Below are 18110 nucleotides of genomic sequence, written 5' to 3'. Positions count from 1 at the left end.
CGTCCTTTGTTCAGGTGTGGCTGGTTTAATACACCGCATCTTTGGAGACATTTCCATGTCGATCATGAACACGGCCTCGACGCTCGTGCAACAATCAAAGTTATTTGTCCATCGAGCTGCTTTAGAATATTGGTCATCCTCAATAAGCCTGACACCTTGAACCACTTTTTTAAGGTTGGCTTTGTGTTCGCTTGTTAGGGACCTGTTGTATTTGAACCTATATGCATTAAATTGCTTATATTGCACACCGTCAAATACTAGCATTTCTGCAAAGTCCTGCCAGCTGTTATTGGACTCTTGGTCATCTATCCTCACTCTCTTATTTTGACCATCATCCTTATTTTAACCAGGGATATATAAAGCAGGGTCAGTAAGAAAGTGATGTATTCAATTACTACCATGAATAATGACTTAACAGGAGATCTTAGCCCGCATAGAAAAGCTGTCAGCGCTTTACCTGGTTACTGTTAGAGGACTCCGCCGCTTTGGTCAGTTTCAAGAGCGCTTTTCCATAGTTCTTTGTACCTTTCGCTTGAAACATGATAGTAATCGAACTCAGCACTCGCTCGATACGTCCAATGTCTCCTTCCTTAATAGCCGCACATAACTTAAGGTAAAATACCAATCCTTAATGAATTGGAGCATATTTCTTGCCCCAACCCAAAGATCTTCTGAACTCCTTGGATCTGTCAGAGTTTGTTCACAAACATAATCTAATCCAGATCGAACAAGGTGATCCATTCCATGCACACACCTTTCCTTGAATTGACGTTGGCTATCTCCACCTCCTTCAGTCTCAGCCTCAGGCACGCTCTCTGCTGTAAAGGGCTGCTTACCATCAGACAGATCTTCGGCATTCAAATGCCGCATCCAAAGCGTTCTGACCATTGCATCAAAAACAAGCCAAAGGAACTCATCCAGGGCGCGATAATCTTGTGATTGAAACGCCAAGCGCCTTCGATCTAAACAAGCCACAAAATACGCCAGCGAACCTTCGGTAGACTGAGATCCATAATGTGCCTTAAATATGGTGGATGCAAGATTCATCTGAAGATGGAATAGTTGCATCACTGGAAGTGCCCACTCCAAACGATCGAACCTGGTGATATCCGTCATGCGCCACTCTTGAGCGGAGTTTATACGAGAGATAGTAAGCTGGTCGCCTCCGACGATGACCAACTTACCCTCAAACCAGCTCCTTTTCAGTTTAAGCATCTTCACACAAACCGTCTCTACAACCTCGATGTTCCCCGCGGTCGAGGATTGATCTATGTTCATCGTTGGTAATGGAAACGTTACTGATGGCCTTGCTTCAAGGACGTCGATTTTGTTCATATGAACTGCTTGCTGGCGAAACTTGTCCGAATACCGCTGCAAGGCCTCAGAGATATGAAAATGATGCATGGCTTTCAGATGATTGTTATCCGGTATCAGCTCATGCAGTTTAAGGGGAGTGTTATCATATATCGTCGGGGAAAGCTCATCAAGCTGTTCATCTATGATGATTGTCGCTGTCGTACCGCTCTCGAATGTGTCTTGATTGTCCTTTCGTTGATCCTCTTTCCGGTTTGCGATATTGATATTGCCGTATACCAACATCCATGGATTATTGAGAACTTGTTCACGAACGGTCTCCAAGGCAACTTTGGTCAAATACTTGAGCATGTTTGACGTTGTATCATAAGAGACGCACACGCAAGTGGATGAGAGCATCCTGATAGCCCTCTTACTGCACCCATTTCCACGGAAGAAAAGCCCTAAAAATGTCTGCAATAGATTTATTTGCCTGCTGATTCTTATGGAACATCAGCATACTTGCGATAAATGGTACTAGAATCCCTCGCTGCCGCGACGAGCGCCCATTGCTGCTAGAAAAACCTGCCAACGTCGACGTCAAAATCGGTGCATGCTCTTCCAAAACCTCGGTCATGCGACCAAATGAGAAACATTTGAAAAAATCAGGAGTAAGTCCTTCCTCAGGACAATGAAAACATTTCTTTGTAGACATTTGTTGCATTTCCTTCGCGACGTGTTCAGTAACAATCTCCATTGCCGACCAGACAAAAGATCCATCCCTTGAGACAGTCCTGTTAGATTTCCAAAGGCCCATCACCCTCGCTGGACCACCTTTGCTTTCGAATAAGCCAACCCTGTGCTTGACGAAGGGATCGTTTGAGTTGAACGCTAACTCAAGGAAAGTCGACGGTGACATCTTTTCATTATTTAGTATCTGGAAGATCTCGCGAACAGCTTTCTCGTGCTTTTTATCGTTTGAAGAGTTTTCGTTGATAAAAGTCATGGAAAACATGTTTGATGGTCTATTATCTAACATAGAAAGAGATCAGTTCAGTTACCTCTTGTTTAAAGCTTGAAACCTTATCAACGATTGACGAAGTACATCCGGTTTAACATTTACCTGAGATTGAGACTTGAGATAAATATCAAGTGAGGATTTGGAAGAAGTGGAGAGCTTTTGCTGAGGAAATTAGGGGATAGGGAAGTAAGTGAAGGTAAGATGTGGGTTTGACATACCATGCCCATGGGTATTTATTCATTTTTCGTCCAGGGAAGAGCACCATGGTGTAAATTTTTTTTTTTTTTGATGGGTGCCACTTCGGGAATATTCACCGCTGGTAATTGCCGGACTAGTGTGCCAGGATGTTTTGAATTAGAATGCAGCAGTACATTGTATCACTCAAGTTGACTGGCGAAAAAAAATAAAAATTGGTGCTCACGGTAAAAATTTCTGACAGGAACAGCAATATATCAAACTGAGACATGTGTCAACTGTGTGCCGCCAGGTTGTAGGGCTATGGAGTGATTATTGAGATAGATTCCGCATTTATCAGTTGTGTCTTCCCATATCGCTCTCTGGGACAATCGACTTTCCTTCCGGTTTCGCTGATATCACCATACTCATCAGATTGCATTTTTCTCATGATCTTTGACGCCTTTAGTGCTTTCTCCCCTCTATGATCAAAAAATGATACTTAGCATGAATAGTGCTGAAACAACTAAAAAAAAAAAAGAAAAAATAAAACAAAAAATAAAAAAGAAAAAAAAGGATTACGTGTGCAATGAAATCCTGTCAGCTATAACCTCAAATATTGATACCCAGACATGAAGGCAATCATTTTCCGAGGGTGATGATGTCAGGAACGGCGGGTGGATAATAAATCCACACCTAAGATTAAAGAAAAAATAAATAAAAATAAAAATAAATAAAAATAAAAATAAATAAAAATAAAAATAAATAAAAATAAAAATAAAAATAAAAATAAAAATAAAAATAAAAAAATCAGCTAGTAAGAGCATTCAGGTATGAGCAAATTGAAACAGCAAAATGAAACTTACAGGTATTCAAGGATCTTAAGCACTTTGTCCTCAATGGACACATTGTCAGGCAACACCTCGTCAAGATATTTTCCATTGATAATACCACGATCTGCAACCACCTTTTTTTTTAAATAGATCACGCCTTTTTCTCTTAATATACCAATGTAATTCTGGAGGAATTGTAAAGAAGGGTGATCCTCAAAATCTGCAATGATACTCAAGGACTTTGCATCCTCAACCAAAACCTCTTTTTTTGATTGACTGAAATGCTCACATGCCCGTTCAGACATTGTATTTAAAACACACGACATAGCCACCCTGGTATTTAAGAAAATAGAAAATACGGTTCGTAATTAGTACTGATAATTATTAATATGAGTAGAAACACGTTAGTTATAGTAAAATTGTAAGACATTACTGGGCGTCTTTGAGCAGGACAATGTCTTTCTCTTTCGGTGGTTGGGCTTCATAGGCTTGGAGGGATTTCACAGCATGATCAAATAGTACAGCATGAACAGGAAGCATCATAGGTGAGGGCTCTGGGAAAGCCGTGTTCTTTCCTCCATTCAACTAATACAATCACAAAGCAAAGGCATTTGTCTTAAAAATCTATATATATCGTATATTTTTATATCCAATATGTGCATAATTTCACTTTACAATATTAGTCAAAGAGATCGTAAGACTGTGCCATGGCTCTTCGGTTATATAGTTCGTTTTTTGCCTTTTATTGGTAGAAGAAGTTGTTGATGATGATGATGGTGACGACGAAGACACTGCTGAGGGTGATGACGATGGTGTTGATACTGCTGAGGATGATGATGGAGAGGATGATAATGGTGGGCCTGGCGTAAAAGATGTGGAGGGTGAGGAGGGTGAGGAGGGTGAGGAGGGTGAGAGCAATGATGGTCCTGATAGTTTTGATGAAACTTGGGAAATTGGCCTTGTTTCTATTTTAAATCCAATTTAATATCCAATTTAATAATAATAATAGTAATAATAATAACAATAAATACAATCCCAAAAATATACCTTGAGAATTCGAAGCATTATTCTCAAAGCCTTGCTGGTGTTGGGTCTTAGGCAAGTTATCATCCTAAAAAGTAAATCCATCGTTAGACACTGGGTTAATAATGATACAACAACTCCTGCAGGTGTAAAACTTACTTGTTCCTTTATTATATTGGCGAGATTTGACGTCGACGCTTCAATTAAACTTATGGACGCGATCTTTTTTCCTTTCTTTATAGCCACGTTCGACTGCCTTTCAAGCCAAAACATATCAACATTGCTCTTATTTGCTTTCCACGACTCGAAATTCTTCAGAATTTTTTCCTTGGCAGAAATTTTAAGGAAAGAATTTTTGATAAGATTTTCAAAGTCAGAATAGGCTTGTTCACTGTCAGTGTACTCAAATCGCTCACAGAATGTCGTTATGGAGTGACGGACTGGTTGAGCAAGCCACTCATAGTGTTCCTTGCAGGACATAGCCTTAAGCGTAATGATATAAGAGGAAACAATATGATTAGAGAGTAATGATATAGATGTATTTTTTTTGCTATCCAGGAATAGGATTTCGAAGACAGAAGAAATCAGCAAGACACCCGACTCAAGGTCCATCCAGGGGAACATCTGAATCACTGTGAATACAAGAGGGGCTTTCCGGGAAACCACACATTGGGCGCCGAAAACAACGATCACACCACGAACCGCGTTTCCCCACCCAAGGCCTAGACAGGGACCTGCACATCTCGATAAGACTAGCAGGCTCTTACCTGCCCACCACACATTGGGCACCGAAAACAACGATCACACCACGAACCGCGTTTCCCCACCCAAGGCCTAGACAGGGACCTGCACATCTCGATAAGACTAGCAGGCTCTTACCTGCCCACCACACATTGGGCACCGAAAACAACGATCACACCACGAACCGCGTTTCCCCACCCAAGGCCTAGACAGGGACCTGCACATCTCGATAAGACTAGCAGGCTCTTACCTGCCCACCACACATTGGGCACCGAAAACAACGATCACACCACGAACCGCGTTTCCCCACCCAAGGCCTAGACAGGGACCTGCACATCTCGATAAGACTAGCAGGCTCTTACCTGCCCACCACACATTGGGCACCGAAAACAACGATCCAACCAGCTCTTTTAGACCCACAAAATAAAATAAAATAAAAAATACAAAAAAAAAAACGCACCTTCGAAAAATAGATTTAGGGGTTTGAAAGTGTGGCTAACAAGACAAGAAGATACAGAGAGAGAGAGAGAGAGAGAGAGAGAGAGAGAAATAGTTGAAGAAAGAGTGAGAAAAAAATAGGTGTGCAGAAAGAGAGTGAATAATAAAAAGGGAGATAATCAGACGCGCAAACGAGTAATCACTCACTAATTAATCAATTAATTAATTAAATTAAGCATAATTACCTCGAATTTATCGCGTAATCAATTCGAACGTGGTATATTTGAGGAAGAGAGTGAGCAAAGTGTATTTACAAAGATAATCAAATAATGGGGAAGATAATGTGGAGGAGAATAATGTGGAGGAGGATAATGGTGATGTGGAGTGATGAATGGGCATTTTTAGCTTGGTTGAAAAAATGGAGGGGTGGCTTAAACTTTTGCCCCATACGTGCGTGTATTTTACATAATTTATTCTTAACGAGCGCACAAACCTCACATCATTCAATCTCGCTCTTAACCTCTCACAAATCATTTATTATTTAGTGCTCTGTTACATCAAATGTTGACGAAATTACACTCTTTTCATTATTGATGGTGAAACCACAGCATTCTCTGCGGACATTCTACCGACAAAGACGGTAGATCATCTCAAAAAGAAAACCAAAGAAGAGCAATCACCAGAATTTGACAATACGAGCCGGACACCGTGGCGAAGTCACGATCGGCTCTTGCCTCATTAGAAAATTTAATGCTTTACCTCGTCAAGACAAAAAAAGAAACATTGTCTGCAACAACATAGGGTTTTATTTTAACATAGGGACGAAATCAATAAACCCATGTAGGCCTTTAGCCTTCACTACTGCAAAAAGCTGTGTGTAAACCGCGTGTTTTTTTTTTTTTTTTAACAAAAAAATGTAAAGTGCACCAAAACTAAAATACAAACTAAGATACAAACTGACATGCAAAAAAAAAACAATCAAGAAGGTGAATATCTGGTAATCAAGCATTAGATGGGATAACGATAGCAAGACAATATGGTAAATGACGATCAAAAGGTGATGTGCCTATAAAGCATCTTTGAAGATAGTGTTCCGCGTGTATATTCCAGGCTTATCTCTTACTTTGCCGTTCATAATAAGCACCGTAGAGAGGACCATGACTGAAAGCATCTTGGGAAAGATAAACACCGACATGTTTGAGCGTCTGTCACTCTCCAAAAAGCTCTACCAAGCGTGGAATATGCTCTCGATGAAGAATATAATCTCCATGGAATCCCCATCGCTATTATATTTAGATAGAGCTGTAATTCTAGTAAAAAAAAAAAAAAAAAAAAAGCATGGACCGTGTCTTTATGAAATCTAGAGTGCTGGGAGAAAAATTTAAAATCATAATACTATAATGAATAGGAGAAAGCGCTAATTTGTACAGCTTCATGTTCAAAAGCTCCACTTCCAATCACAACTCTACCAAACATCTGATAGTGCACATATGCTCCATACATGTTTTCTGGGGATTGTGATCGATAAACTGGCGGTAGGAGCTGGTTGCTTTAAAGAATGGCAAATACACCAATATTGAGACGATCAACCGATGTTCAAGCATGCTCTACAGCTGATTCCGGCTGCAATCCTAGCTATTCTTGCCTTTTCCCCTTCAAGTATTCTTTCCTCTTGTTCACTCTTTTCCTCTTCTTTCCCCTCTTGTTCGACTAAAGCAAGCTGTGTGTACTCGTTGATGAAGCTGTAGATCCTATCATACAGCTTCTCCTCAACATCCTCTATCATCTGTTGGCTTTGTATTTGTTCTTCTTCAGCATCTGGGGGCGTTCTTAGATACGTTACACAGTCCACCGAGATCGTCGTGGTTGGACGATACGTTGTACACCCGATGTTGATCCACTCAAGGGTGTGATAGGTAAAGTTGTGGAACGTATGGCAGCCATTTCAAGAAATGATAAGATGAAAGTTTAGTAAATTAAGGAAGCTAATTATCGATAAATGTATAAGAGAATATTAATGAAAGCCACCACTAACGCCTCTATTAACACCTCCATTAACACCTCCACTACACTGCACTCGCTCGCACTCATATACTCCACTACACTCCACTTCACTTCAATCACAAACACCTCCTCTCACCTCACACTCGGCCACCACTCTCAGCTGACTGACAGGAAGTATTTGTGAGTGAAGTGGAGTGTAGTGGGGTGTAGTGGTAAGGTATATCAGAGTGCAAATAGTATCCCGGTACCTTTATATTGTTTGTGGTCTCTGCATTGGCCGCATTTGCAACTTCTGCCCTCGAAATTTCTTTCTCAATGGCACTATTGAGCTCGAACCATGTCGTGAGGAGAATGACCTCCTCGAGGTTAGCATCAGGACCGGATCCTCCACATTATTGCGAATGGCTTTGCTTACCGTGCCTTGGCCACCAAAGAGCTCTAAAAATCGGTGTGGAATACCCTCCAGATGAAGGACTTTGACTTGACCTGTAGCACAACGAAAATTCTGGTCGATGCCTGTTGTTTTTACACGTTCTTCAAGGAACGTGGTAGCCTGCAATAAGGGTGCTGGACCATCTGCTCTAAGCGGTGCCTATGGCGCTCGATATTGGGGCTCGAGATTAATTCTTGTCGGAACCTCCTTCTAACGAAGGGACAGTATCCATACTATTATATTAGAAAATAGGATCACGAATTTTTATAAAGCTTTCTTACTTTTTATCACTATATTTTTACACTAAATAATAATAAGGGGAGGTCGGGCTTACTCTTTATCGGGACATGTGTTTTGGTTATGCCTTAGGCGGTTGCATAAACTGCAATGCCGTTGAGCAGGCCGATAGGGTGACCGTAGCCTAGAAGGCAATGATAATGATGTTAGGCTAAAAATATAATACGTAGTAAATTATAACTTCAATAAATGTGGACCAAGAGTAGCATACCTTCGCCTTCGTTCAGGCCTTTCGCTCAACAGGATCCTCAAGGCTAATGCTCCTGCGAGTCGCCACAGGCTTAGCTCGATTTTGGATTGGACCACTAACGATGCCATTGCAAAAGAAACTGATAATTTAGGATTGAAAAATATGTATTGTTAAGGATTACAAATCGAAACATCAAAATTTTGGATCAGAGCTCCGGACATGTACTTCGGTTGTGGCCTAAGTGGCCACAAATACTACATTCCTTCGCCTTAGGGTGCTATCAGTAATAACGGCGCAAAGTTAAAAATGAAATGAAATAAAAGATAAACCTCCCCAAAAAAAAAAAAAAATAAATAAAAAAAAATAAAAACCTTTGTCTCTGTATGGGATTAATATCCTGTTCAGTGCCTTTTACCTTTTAACAGTGAAACGGAGGTAATAAAGACATTTGTTCGGAATCAGTAAACACCAACTACTACAGTACCAATAAAAAAAAAAAAAAAAAAAAAAAAGAGGCGCAAGGAGATTCAACACACCTTGTATTTTGAGGGCAGGTCCATCTGTCATGACTGTTACTGTTGCACTGAATACAGGTGTATGTCATGTATTTACATTGCTGCAATCAGATTTTGATACTGAGAGCACTGTTGAAAACGAAAATATTGCAGTAAAATGAAAGAATGCAGGAGACGGCAGTAAATTCCAACTTAAATAGAGGTCTGATAATGTCGCACTGGCCTCTTGTTACTTTTTTTACGTTTGCAATGCTTTTTTTTTTTTTTTTTTTTTTTTAGCATATAAAATAGACGAAAGCAATGAAAACAAAGGTGCGAGGGAAATGAAGGCAAGGACTCAGAATAGAGGTGTTTTGAGGAATTAGAACAGTAAAACAAAGTGAACAGGTTTACTTTTTTTAAATCTACTCTTTATTATGCTGATTTAAAAACAACCAATATCCAATCACTCACTGGATGCCCATTCTCCAGTGATTCGCCACTCACAGATTCTTGCTGCACACAGATTCTTGCTGCCCACAGATGAGTAAATGCTCAAGCTGTTGCCTAATTATAAATGTCTGATCATTTATGGTACCAGAAGGCAGCCACCTAATTTTTTGTCTTTTTTTAATATATAGATACAAAATAATGCATTGTATAGACAAATACTACTTGCTGTCGACGGCGAGGGCTCTTTGACGGATTGTACTTTGGAGAAAAGAAGAAAGGATGAGTGCTGAGTGGTTTTTGAAATCTCTCAAGGAAAATATATGGTAATTGAAATCATTTGAGATCCCAAAGTATCGATTGAATAACAATACAAATACGGCATTTTGCTTTTATTCAAGAAAAAAAAGGAAAAATAAGAAAAAGAAACGGTATAGCGACAATTGAAAATCGCACCTGTGGTAAATGATTGTCACAAAGCGTGTAATTGGTAATCACTTTTGCGGGCAACTGTATAACGTCCTATTTATTGGCTCGTGGAAAGGAAGTCTATGGCACTCACAATTCGTGTTCTGAAGGCGACCCTTTATTACACGCAACCATAGTTATAATATGAGTGATTTTAATATTCCACAAGAAGTTTAGGAAGCAATTTTCAACTTTACTAATGGGTATGCAGATCTGTGTCGGTATACACTGAACAGTCTGCGCAGTAGTTTCCGTGATGGAAGCACTGCCCCGGAAATGCTACGATTTCTGATCTCGCCGGACTTTCGAGGAGGATTAAGTATGACACGGGTTTTTAGTCGGATGAGTGAATGGTCGCCGAGTGAAGAAGAATCAGAGCTTCTTTGCAAAGCCCTGCTTACCTCTGATAGGGGGTCATTTTGTGATGCTGAAATGAATACAAACCCGCCTTTGAGCCGCTTTTATAAGTCCGATCTCCTTACTATTGTTGATAAGCGGCCCCAGTTTACAGCCCCAATTAACCGTGTTTTTTTGGGCCATCGATTTTTCAGTTCGCGTATAGGAGAAATAGTGTCTCCTGGAATATCCTTCGATGGTTTTCTGACAAGAGCAATTGAACGCATGAGACCGTCCGTCTTGCGCACGTCACTTGGTGTTGGAGTAGATACTGTAGAGAGAGTAACAGGGCTTTTAGAACGAACATGGCAAATGGAATGGTATCGTGCGGCTTCCAGCGTTGTCCCACTCGGCTCAACAATTAGCCTCGACGTTGGACCAGTATTTGGCTCGGTAGGATTTCTGAATTTTTATGTGAATGGTTATCGTGCCTGGGGGATTGAGCTGCTTCGCGAAGGGAACCAAATGGCTGAACACGCAAGACGGTTTGAGACCGGTGGCGAATATAAGAACATTCCACTGAAGAAATGGGTCATTATTGATTTCCGTCACCATTCAACAGCTGTTCGAGAGATTCGTAACAACTTTTGGCACGCTCTATATTCAGATGATTATAGTACCATTACTATTAGACGTCTGGATCATCAGGACCAAGTTATTACAGTAACCACCATATTTGGAAAAATATTTTGCTCTCTAAACTTCATTGCCCTGTTGCATGCTCAAGATGAACCGGATTGAGATAGGAAACTGGATACACATAGCTATCCTCATAATAAACAGCATCCTCAAATCTAGAATCGATATCCCCACTCTTGATTTCATTATGATCATTTAATGGTAATCAGGTCATTTTTTCAAATATGAGACTACCCTCTAGAAAATGCTAGAATATTTTCTTTCGAGTCTGTTTCTTTCTTAAATGCCAGAGTTCCTATGTTTTTTGATTTATTATCGATACTTTAGCCCCTAAACGTCCATCCATACGAATATGAAGCCAATTACCCAATCCAAGGTTAGAAGAGCCATTGCTCTCCTCAAGCAAGGTCTTTCCACTCGACAGGTTGGCGAGAAACTCGGAATTTCCCATACTTCTGTGACAAATATCCGTCGAAGCGCAGCAGAAGATATTGCGAATAAGTCAGCAGGTCGTCCAAGGAAGATTGGAGACGAAATGGCCCAGTATCTTAAGCTAGGACTTAAGCGTGGTCTTTTCAAATCCTCCATTGATGCTCAAAAGGAAGCGAGCAAATTACTCCCAAGCCCCGTATCAAGTTCCACCATCAGGAGATGCCTTAGGAGGACTGGTATGAGGGCAAAGAAGGTTGTCAAGAGACCTTTCCTCAAGAAACAACACATAAAGAAGCGTCTTCAATTCGCTCGCATATACCAAGAATGGACTATAGAGGACTGGAAGGCTGTCGTTTGGTCCGATGAGTCCAAAATGAATCGTATTTGCTCAGATGGGGTGGCCTGGGTATGGGATGACCAGGAAGAGGCCATCAATGAGCGAACTGTTCAAGGAACAGTGAAGTTTGGTGGCGGGGGGGTCATGATATGGGGCTGCATGACATGGAACGGACCCGGCCGAATCTGTAGGATTGAAGGAACCATGAGCTCAGAAAAGTACATCAATATCCTAAGGAATGATCTCCAGCAGTCCGTTCGGGATTGGGGCATCGCAGAGGACGGGTTTATCTTCCAACATGACAACGATCGAAAGCACACTGCGAAGGTCACTCAGGCATATTTGCGGTCAGTGGGCCTGACAGAAGAGTCAAGAAGGCTTCTAACTTGGCCAGCACAGTCGACTGACATGAATCCTATCGAACACATGTGGTCTGAGCTGCAGAGGAGACTTGGGATGTACCCGGAATTAGTCAAAAGCTGTGCTGAGCTCTGGAATCGGATCGAGAGGGAATGGTACTCAACCCCACAAGAGTTCTGCCAGAAACTAATCGAGAGTATGCCAAGGAGACTCCGGGCGGTTTACAGGGCCAAAGGAAAGCATACTAGGTACTAGCCACTTAGACTACCAAGCGAACTAGCATTTTCTAGAGGGTAGTCTCATATTTGGAAAAATGACCTGATTACCATTAAATGATCATAATGGAATCAAGAGTGGGGATATCGATTCTAGATTTGAGGATGCTGTTTATTATGAGGATAGCTATGTGTATCCAGTTTCCTATCTCAATCCGGTTCATCTTGAGCATGCAACAGGGCAATGAAGTTTAGAGAGCAAAATATTTTTCCAAATATGATGGTTACTGTATATTACAAGGAGATGCGCTACACACGATGTAACCAAAGCGTTCAGGTTAAAATTGCTAGAAGAGATCTATCACACGATCTGATTACTGCCTATTCAGAAAGCTTTAAAAAAAAATCCAGCAACTAAAGGCAAGCCCATTGACTATAGCATAGCCTTTTTTAGCACAATTGGGTTTTACGATATCTTCAAATTAAGGATTAAAAATTGAACGAGTTCTTCATCCATAAATCTGGAAGCTTATATGTAATCATTATTATTAGGATTATACCTTTGTAAGCGAAATGAACCCAAAACGTAACAAGGAGCACTTGCAGCTTGCTTCTTGATATAGATCCTATTTTACAAGATTATTATCAATACGATCTCGCAAGACATCTGTGCTGAAGGACAGAGACTATAAAGAAAAAAACGGATGGAAATTCAAGCATAAAGTAAAAGGTAATAAAGAAAATGGCCACATAACGATCCTCTTGGTTCTCTTCTTTTATCCCCAGGATCCGAGGTGAGCGTTGACAGTCTGATTTTAACTCTCTTTAAAAGTAAACGATAAAAGGAAAAAGAAAAAAAAGATATCTATAATAATAATTACTATATACATTTAAAATAAAGTGAGTAAAGATGATCTTGAGAAAGTGGGCTAAGAGGTCACCGCCACACCTTTAGTCATGAAGATTTACCAATAACCCAGTTCGTTGTTTACGTGCCAATCATACAATTGTAGAAGCTCGTACGCGATTATTATTGTTGTAAAAATGAGCCCAATGACATCTGCAGATTAATTGGTTCTTCTTTTGATGTCCTTAGCGACTTCTCGATTAATGAAGAATATGTAGGAGCCAGGGTCAAGTAAACTCATGTATAATAGGCCATTTATAGTAATGGCAAGAGATACCCTGTTGTCTTCAGGCTCTAGTCCTCTAAAATCAATATTTCTTTTTGGATTTAGGACTCGCATAATTATCATGCGGATGTGGTGCTTTGGTTGCAATCTTTTAGCTTTTAATACAGCACTTGCCGCTGCTGTATTTAATGAGCAATTAATAAACACAGATTTGTGAATTAAAGACGAATATTTGTGTACATCGAAAGGAAAACCGGGATAGGGCGTTCAACAGCTGTGTTGATAGTTAGTTTATTTCTGTTTTGTTCTAGGTTTCTATCAAGAATATTCTGGGGTTTATCATCGGCTACCTGAGCTCTAACCCCTGGTTGGTAGAGATGATGATCCTCAGCTCTCCCAGGGCGGTTTCTTTGTTTAATCTGCTCAAACTTCGGTCTAGCTGCTTCAGTTCCTTCAGTAGAAAGGGCTGGATTGATAATTGCCGCATTGTAATGAACGGTCAACTTCATGTTCTCGTTCAAATAATTTTGGCGATCGGCACCAGCGTGAATAAGTGATTCTTTTAGTTGGCTCAACAGTGCTTGGGACGGAGCTTCCACTTCCGCAAGCGTTGGTGGAGGCCTTGTTGGGGTCGATTCAAGTAAAGACACCATCATCTCCTCCGGTAGGGTAGAAACAACGGCCCTGGGTGGAGTTTGAGCGTCAAAGGCAGGAGAAGGTGGAGTGGATTTGATTGAAGCAGAATTCATTGGATCTTCGTTAAATAAAAAAGAGGCAAAAATCTTAGCTATAGTGAAAACATATGTTGGGAATACATATCATATACAGGATATTTATTCAAATTCATATCAAAGTATAACTACAAGTTTGTCTATAGGCATGTTTTCCGATATACAACCGTTAGCATATATTATATTATCTTATGCACGGTGGAATCTCGATAATTGTACACTTTTATACAATTTTCGAATATGTTATATTTTTTGGTCGTCGGTTGGCAAAGAGCTTTACTCTTTTTAAAAAAAGCATTCTAAAAAACCCACACTCAGCTGGAGTAGGGGAATCGGTAGAGGATTTTTTAGAATAGTTTTTTATGGATTGTGGGCTTCTTAGCCAATCCCTTCTTCAAACTGGATGCGAATATCCAGGAAGAATGGTTATAAGAAAATAAAATAAAAACAATTAAGGGAATTATCTGTCTTATTTCAGCAAAGTTTGAAAATACATCTGCCCTCAAGCTGTATTTTATGCGACGGATTTGTTTTTCAAATGAGATCATATTTGGCATATAAAATTTTGCCTATTTTATTTTTTATGTTACATGTGTACTGTGAAATATGCAACAGACAGTATGGTTAACTAAGAGTAGATACCCAGGCCGGAGTTAAGGCAGCTTGAATAACATTCAGCGGCGTGAATAACCTTTTTAGGACAGTGGAGACGAAAATTTCCAAAAAGGGAAGCATTTTGTCCAGACGGCAATTTGATTCACCAGAACCCGCGGCCCGGAGGAACAATAACTAGTGAGCTTTTTTTCTTTTTTTGCCAGTCACAAATGTTTGTTGTCTATTTTTAAAAAAATTGAGACTGTATCGGGATTGTGAATATCCGTCTTGTTACAAGCTCATCACTAATTTTCAATAAATAGCGAGCAACTCTAAGAGGACAAACGGACATCCAAAGCCTATCACTGTCTTTCTTCACAATGGTCCACTATGCATTCCTCACGTTCAGCCTCCCTGGCCACCTCACTTGTATGGTGACCCTAGCCGAGAAACTTATAAAAGTACATCCCGACCTCACCGTTACCATCTATACGATAGATGCCGCCGCTGACAAATGTGCACCAATTAAAGCAATGCCTGGCCTCAATATCGTTACACTCAAATTGGGACCAAATGGAGGCAATGTGAAAGAATTATTCACTTACTCACTCGAGCAACCTGCCCAGCTGGCTGATGATGTCCTACTTGGTATCAAAAATGATCTGTCTTCTCGAGCAGGAGTAACCTATCCCTCTGTGGCTGTGAGTAACCAGTACGGCTCGACCTGGGGCCGCCAAGTAGCAGCCAAAATGGGTATCAAGTCATATATTTTCATGCCATCTCCAATGATTGTGTGGACAGTGCAAATGTTGCTGCCTCAAGTGTATGCTAGTGGGTTTGATCGTAAAGGATTCTTAGAAGTGCCTCATTACGGGCTCCTTAACCATTTACAGCTACTCGACATGGGTGGAATGGTTGACGGGTTGGCAGAGCAATGCAGATTAGCACAAACGCACGATGGAATGCTCATCAACGATCAAGAGGAAACCTATGATTCGCATTATATAGCCGCTCTAAAAGAATATATCCCCAACGTTCGATTTATCGGTTATTTGCCGCCAGCAACAGACTTCTCGAAGCCACCGGCCCCTAAACAAGCCCAATCTACCTGCCCTGAGGTGCAAGGGCCAGAAAGCTTAGTTCTTCCATGGTTGGATCGCCAAGGACCACGCTCAGTAATTTACATAGCCATGGGTTCATGGGTACATCTCTGTAAGGCTGATCAGGTCGAGCTAGCCTTTGCACTGGAGAAAGTAGGCCGTCCTGTTGTGTGGACTATTAAGAAGTACAACGAGACTGTACCTTACCGACCGTCGCACGCCGGGAAAGACTACAAGGAAAGAGAATGTAAAGTCCAATGCGATGAGTACGGTCTACCCGAGGGATGGCTAGACAGGATGGGAGACCGAGTCTTGATTGTTGAGTGGGCCCCTCAGACTACAATCCTAAGCCACTCTTCAACAGGCTTGTTCATCTCTCACTGTGGATGGAACTCCTTGACAGAATGTGTATCGTTAGGAGGCATTCCGATTGTTGGAGTGCCAATCTTTACAGATCAGCCAATCAACGCTCACATGTTGGAGCACAAACTCAAAATCGGGAAGAATCTCTGGAGCAACCCTACTGAAGGAGAATTGGATCGCCATCTTGTGGCTGATACTATCTATGAAGTCATGGGCAATCAGGTGTTCGCTGAAAATGCAGCCAAATTGAAGCGCCACAATGACAGGCGGTGGAATGGAGCATCAGGCGACTCGATGAAGAAACTGAAGGAGTTCTGTGATGAGGTTGAGAGTAAATAGCCTGCCTGAGCAAACCTAGATTATCCTTCCTAGCTTCAGCGACCCTTTCCTATGTAATCTTCCTCTTTAATAATCCTGAGTTACAAAACTATTCTTAATCTATTTTTTTTTTTTTTTTTCAATGGTTCGGCTGATCATGTAGGGTTAGTCAATACTCTTGCTAATGTCTATATAAAGTTAAATCTTACGCTGTAGAAAGCTCTAGACAGACAAGTAGTAGCTAAGGAGCAGTCAAATATGCCAGGATCATAATAAGTAACGAGAAGGAAAGAAAGATGACTTTATTATAATCTAGGGATCTTCGTTAAATAAAAAGGGACATTAACCTTAGCTGTAGTAAAAAACCCATATAAATGACTGCTAATCACAACACATATCATGCACTCTTTGAGTACCGTACACCGCACACGCTATTAAAGGTTGGGTCTACAATATACGATGCTAGAATATGTATTATGAGCTTTTTCTATCACATTTCTTACTTTACAAACTTTGCTTTCATGTACCTTTACTTACACTTTTCATCTGAAAAAAATAAAATAAAATAAAATAAAATAAAAAAGGGTCATCCATTAGACACCCACCGCCTGCCAAACGTTCTCGCCCTATTTATGGCGATTCAAACCATTCCAAGTCTGTTTATCGTCCGTACGGGCGCACATCGGGTGTACTACGGGTCACTAAAGCACGACAATCCTGGCGAGCCGTGAGGTTTGAAGAGAAGTTGCGGGAAGAACAGGTAGGGAAGGAAATTGAAAAGGAGGAATATGACTGGGCCTATAGCCCTACCGGCTCTGCCCTGGCATTGCTTGAACAGGAGATGGAAGAAGAAGAAGAGAGGAAAAAGGAGGAAGAAGGGCTTAAAATTGCAGCCGAACTTGAGTGTAGTGTTTGCATAAACGCAGGTTGCTCTTCTCAACAAGAATGTATTTATCCTGTTCCAAGGATAGCCAAGCCCAAGTCTTTGGTCGAACACCAATCATTTCACCAAGTTGTCCGCGAGCAACCGTCGTGCATACCTCTACATGAACAACTGTTTGCTCCTTCAACCCCTTCACCGGAATACAAAGGGTTACAATCCCCCTTACAAAAAAGGCATAGGGAACTTACGTATCACACTGAGGGATACACATCAATTATCCCAACTGTTTAATAGAGTTGTGATTGTCTATAGTAGAGATAGCTAAAGAGCCAAGTAATGATGATAAAAGAAAATCTCTTACACTGCAAAAGTAATGTTGGAAAGCACATCTGGAACCATGGGGATAATTTACATTGCGTAGTTTCTCTGCAAGGAAACAATATATAAATTGGGCTGCAAACCCTGGTGTCATGATGGTTTGGGTGAGTGTGGAGGAGACAGCATGAGCATAAATGCTATTAAAAGGGGAAATGGACAAATTATTATTATGCCTGGCGACACTGGTAACGGATAATAAGGGTCGCATCTGGAATAAGCTGAACCTTCTATATATAATGGCAGAACGTTATTAAGCTCAGTGAAGTATAGTTTACTACTTATTGCCATATTCCTGTGATAAGCTTTGAAGGGACGACTACGCTCACAGTGATCAAGGGCAAGAATCTTCCAATATTTCAGACAAACAATGTT

General features: G+C 40.8%; 4 protein-coding genes across 4 annotated transcripts; 1 reads left to right on the top strand and 3 right to left on the bottom strand.

The window, feature by feature from the left end:
* Window positions 1–870: 870 nt before the first annotated feature.
* Window positions 871–1119, bottom strand: BCR41DRAFT_292584 (hypothetical protein; the record flags this gene model as incomplete). The annotated part of the gene is made up of 1 exon (XM_022020373.1): window positions 871–1119. A coding segment is annotated over one exon (249 nt), but the record flags the coding sequence as incomplete, so codon positions are not given.
* A 1871-nt stretch (window positions 1120–2990) lies between these two features.
* On the bottom strand, window positions 2991–3626 carry BCR41DRAFT_375755 (hypothetical protein; the record flags this gene model as incomplete). Its single annotated transcript, XM_022026978.1, has 3 exons — window positions 2991–3014; window positions 3100–3184; window positions 3355–3626. 3 exons carry the CDS (start codon window positions 3624–3626, stop codon window positions 2991–2993), a joined length of 381 nt encoding a protein of 126 aa, XP_021875529.1.
* Window positions 3627–3852: 226 nt separating this feature from the next.
* Window positions 3853–5262, bottom strand: BCR41DRAFT_390711 (hypothetical protein). The gene is made up of 3 exons (XM_022028263.1): window positions 4504–5262; window positions 4369–4432; window positions 3853–4286 (listed from the first exon to the last, which is right to left on the bottom strand). The coding sequence occupies exons 1-3, from the start codon at window positions 4966–4968 to the stop codon at window positions 3988–3990; spliced, it is 828 nt and encodes a 275-aa protein (XP_021875528.1). The 5' UTR covers window positions 4969–5262; the 3' UTR covers window positions 3853–3987.
* A 9729-nt stretch (window positions 5263–14991) lies between these two features.
* Window positions 14992–16737, top strand: BCR41DRAFT_231840 (hypothetical protein). Its single transcript, XM_022020071.1, has 2 exons — window positions 14992–16551; window positions 16676–16737. Exon 1 carries the CDS (start codon window positions 15077–15079, stop codon window positions 16496–16498), a length of 1422 nt encoding a protein of 473 aa, XP_021875527.1. The 5' UTR covers window positions 14992–15076; the 3' UTR covers window positions 16499–16551; window positions 16676–16737.
* The last annotated feature ends 1373 nt before the right edge of the window (window positions 16738–18110 follow it).

Source organism: Lobosporangium transversale, assembly GCF_002105155.1.
Source record: "Lobosporangium transversale strain NRRL 3116 chromosome Unknown BCR41scaffold_77, whole genome shotgun sequence".
Taxonomy (NCBI): domain Eukaryota; kingdom Fungi; phylum Mortierellomycota; class Mortierellomycetes; order Mortierellales; family Mortierellaceae; genus Lobosporangium; species Lobosporangium transversale.
This window is presented reverse-complemented; position numbering and strand designations above follow the sequence as displayed.

What these genes read in the sequence shown, in the direction of transcription:
- BCR41DRAFT_390711 (XM_022028263.1), bottom strand. Translation starts at nt 4,968, where the DNA reads ATGTTCCCCTGGATGGACCTTGAGTCGGGTGTCTTGCTGATTTCTTCT. An exon ending in CCAATATAATAAAGGAACAA is followed by an intron (nt 4,433 to 4,503) that starts GTAAGTTTTACA and finishes TTTACTTTTTAG; the next exon opens with GATGATAACTTGCCTAAGAC. An exon ending in TAATGCTTCGAATTCTCAAG is followed by an intron (nt 4,287 to 4,368) that starts GTATATTTTTGG and finishes GATTTAAAATAG; the next exon opens with AAACAAGGCCAATTTCCCAA.
- BCR41DRAFT_231840 (XM_022020071.1), top strand. Translation starts at nt 15,077, where the DNA reads ATGGTCCACTATGCATTCCTCACGTTCAGCCTCCCTGGCCACCTCACT.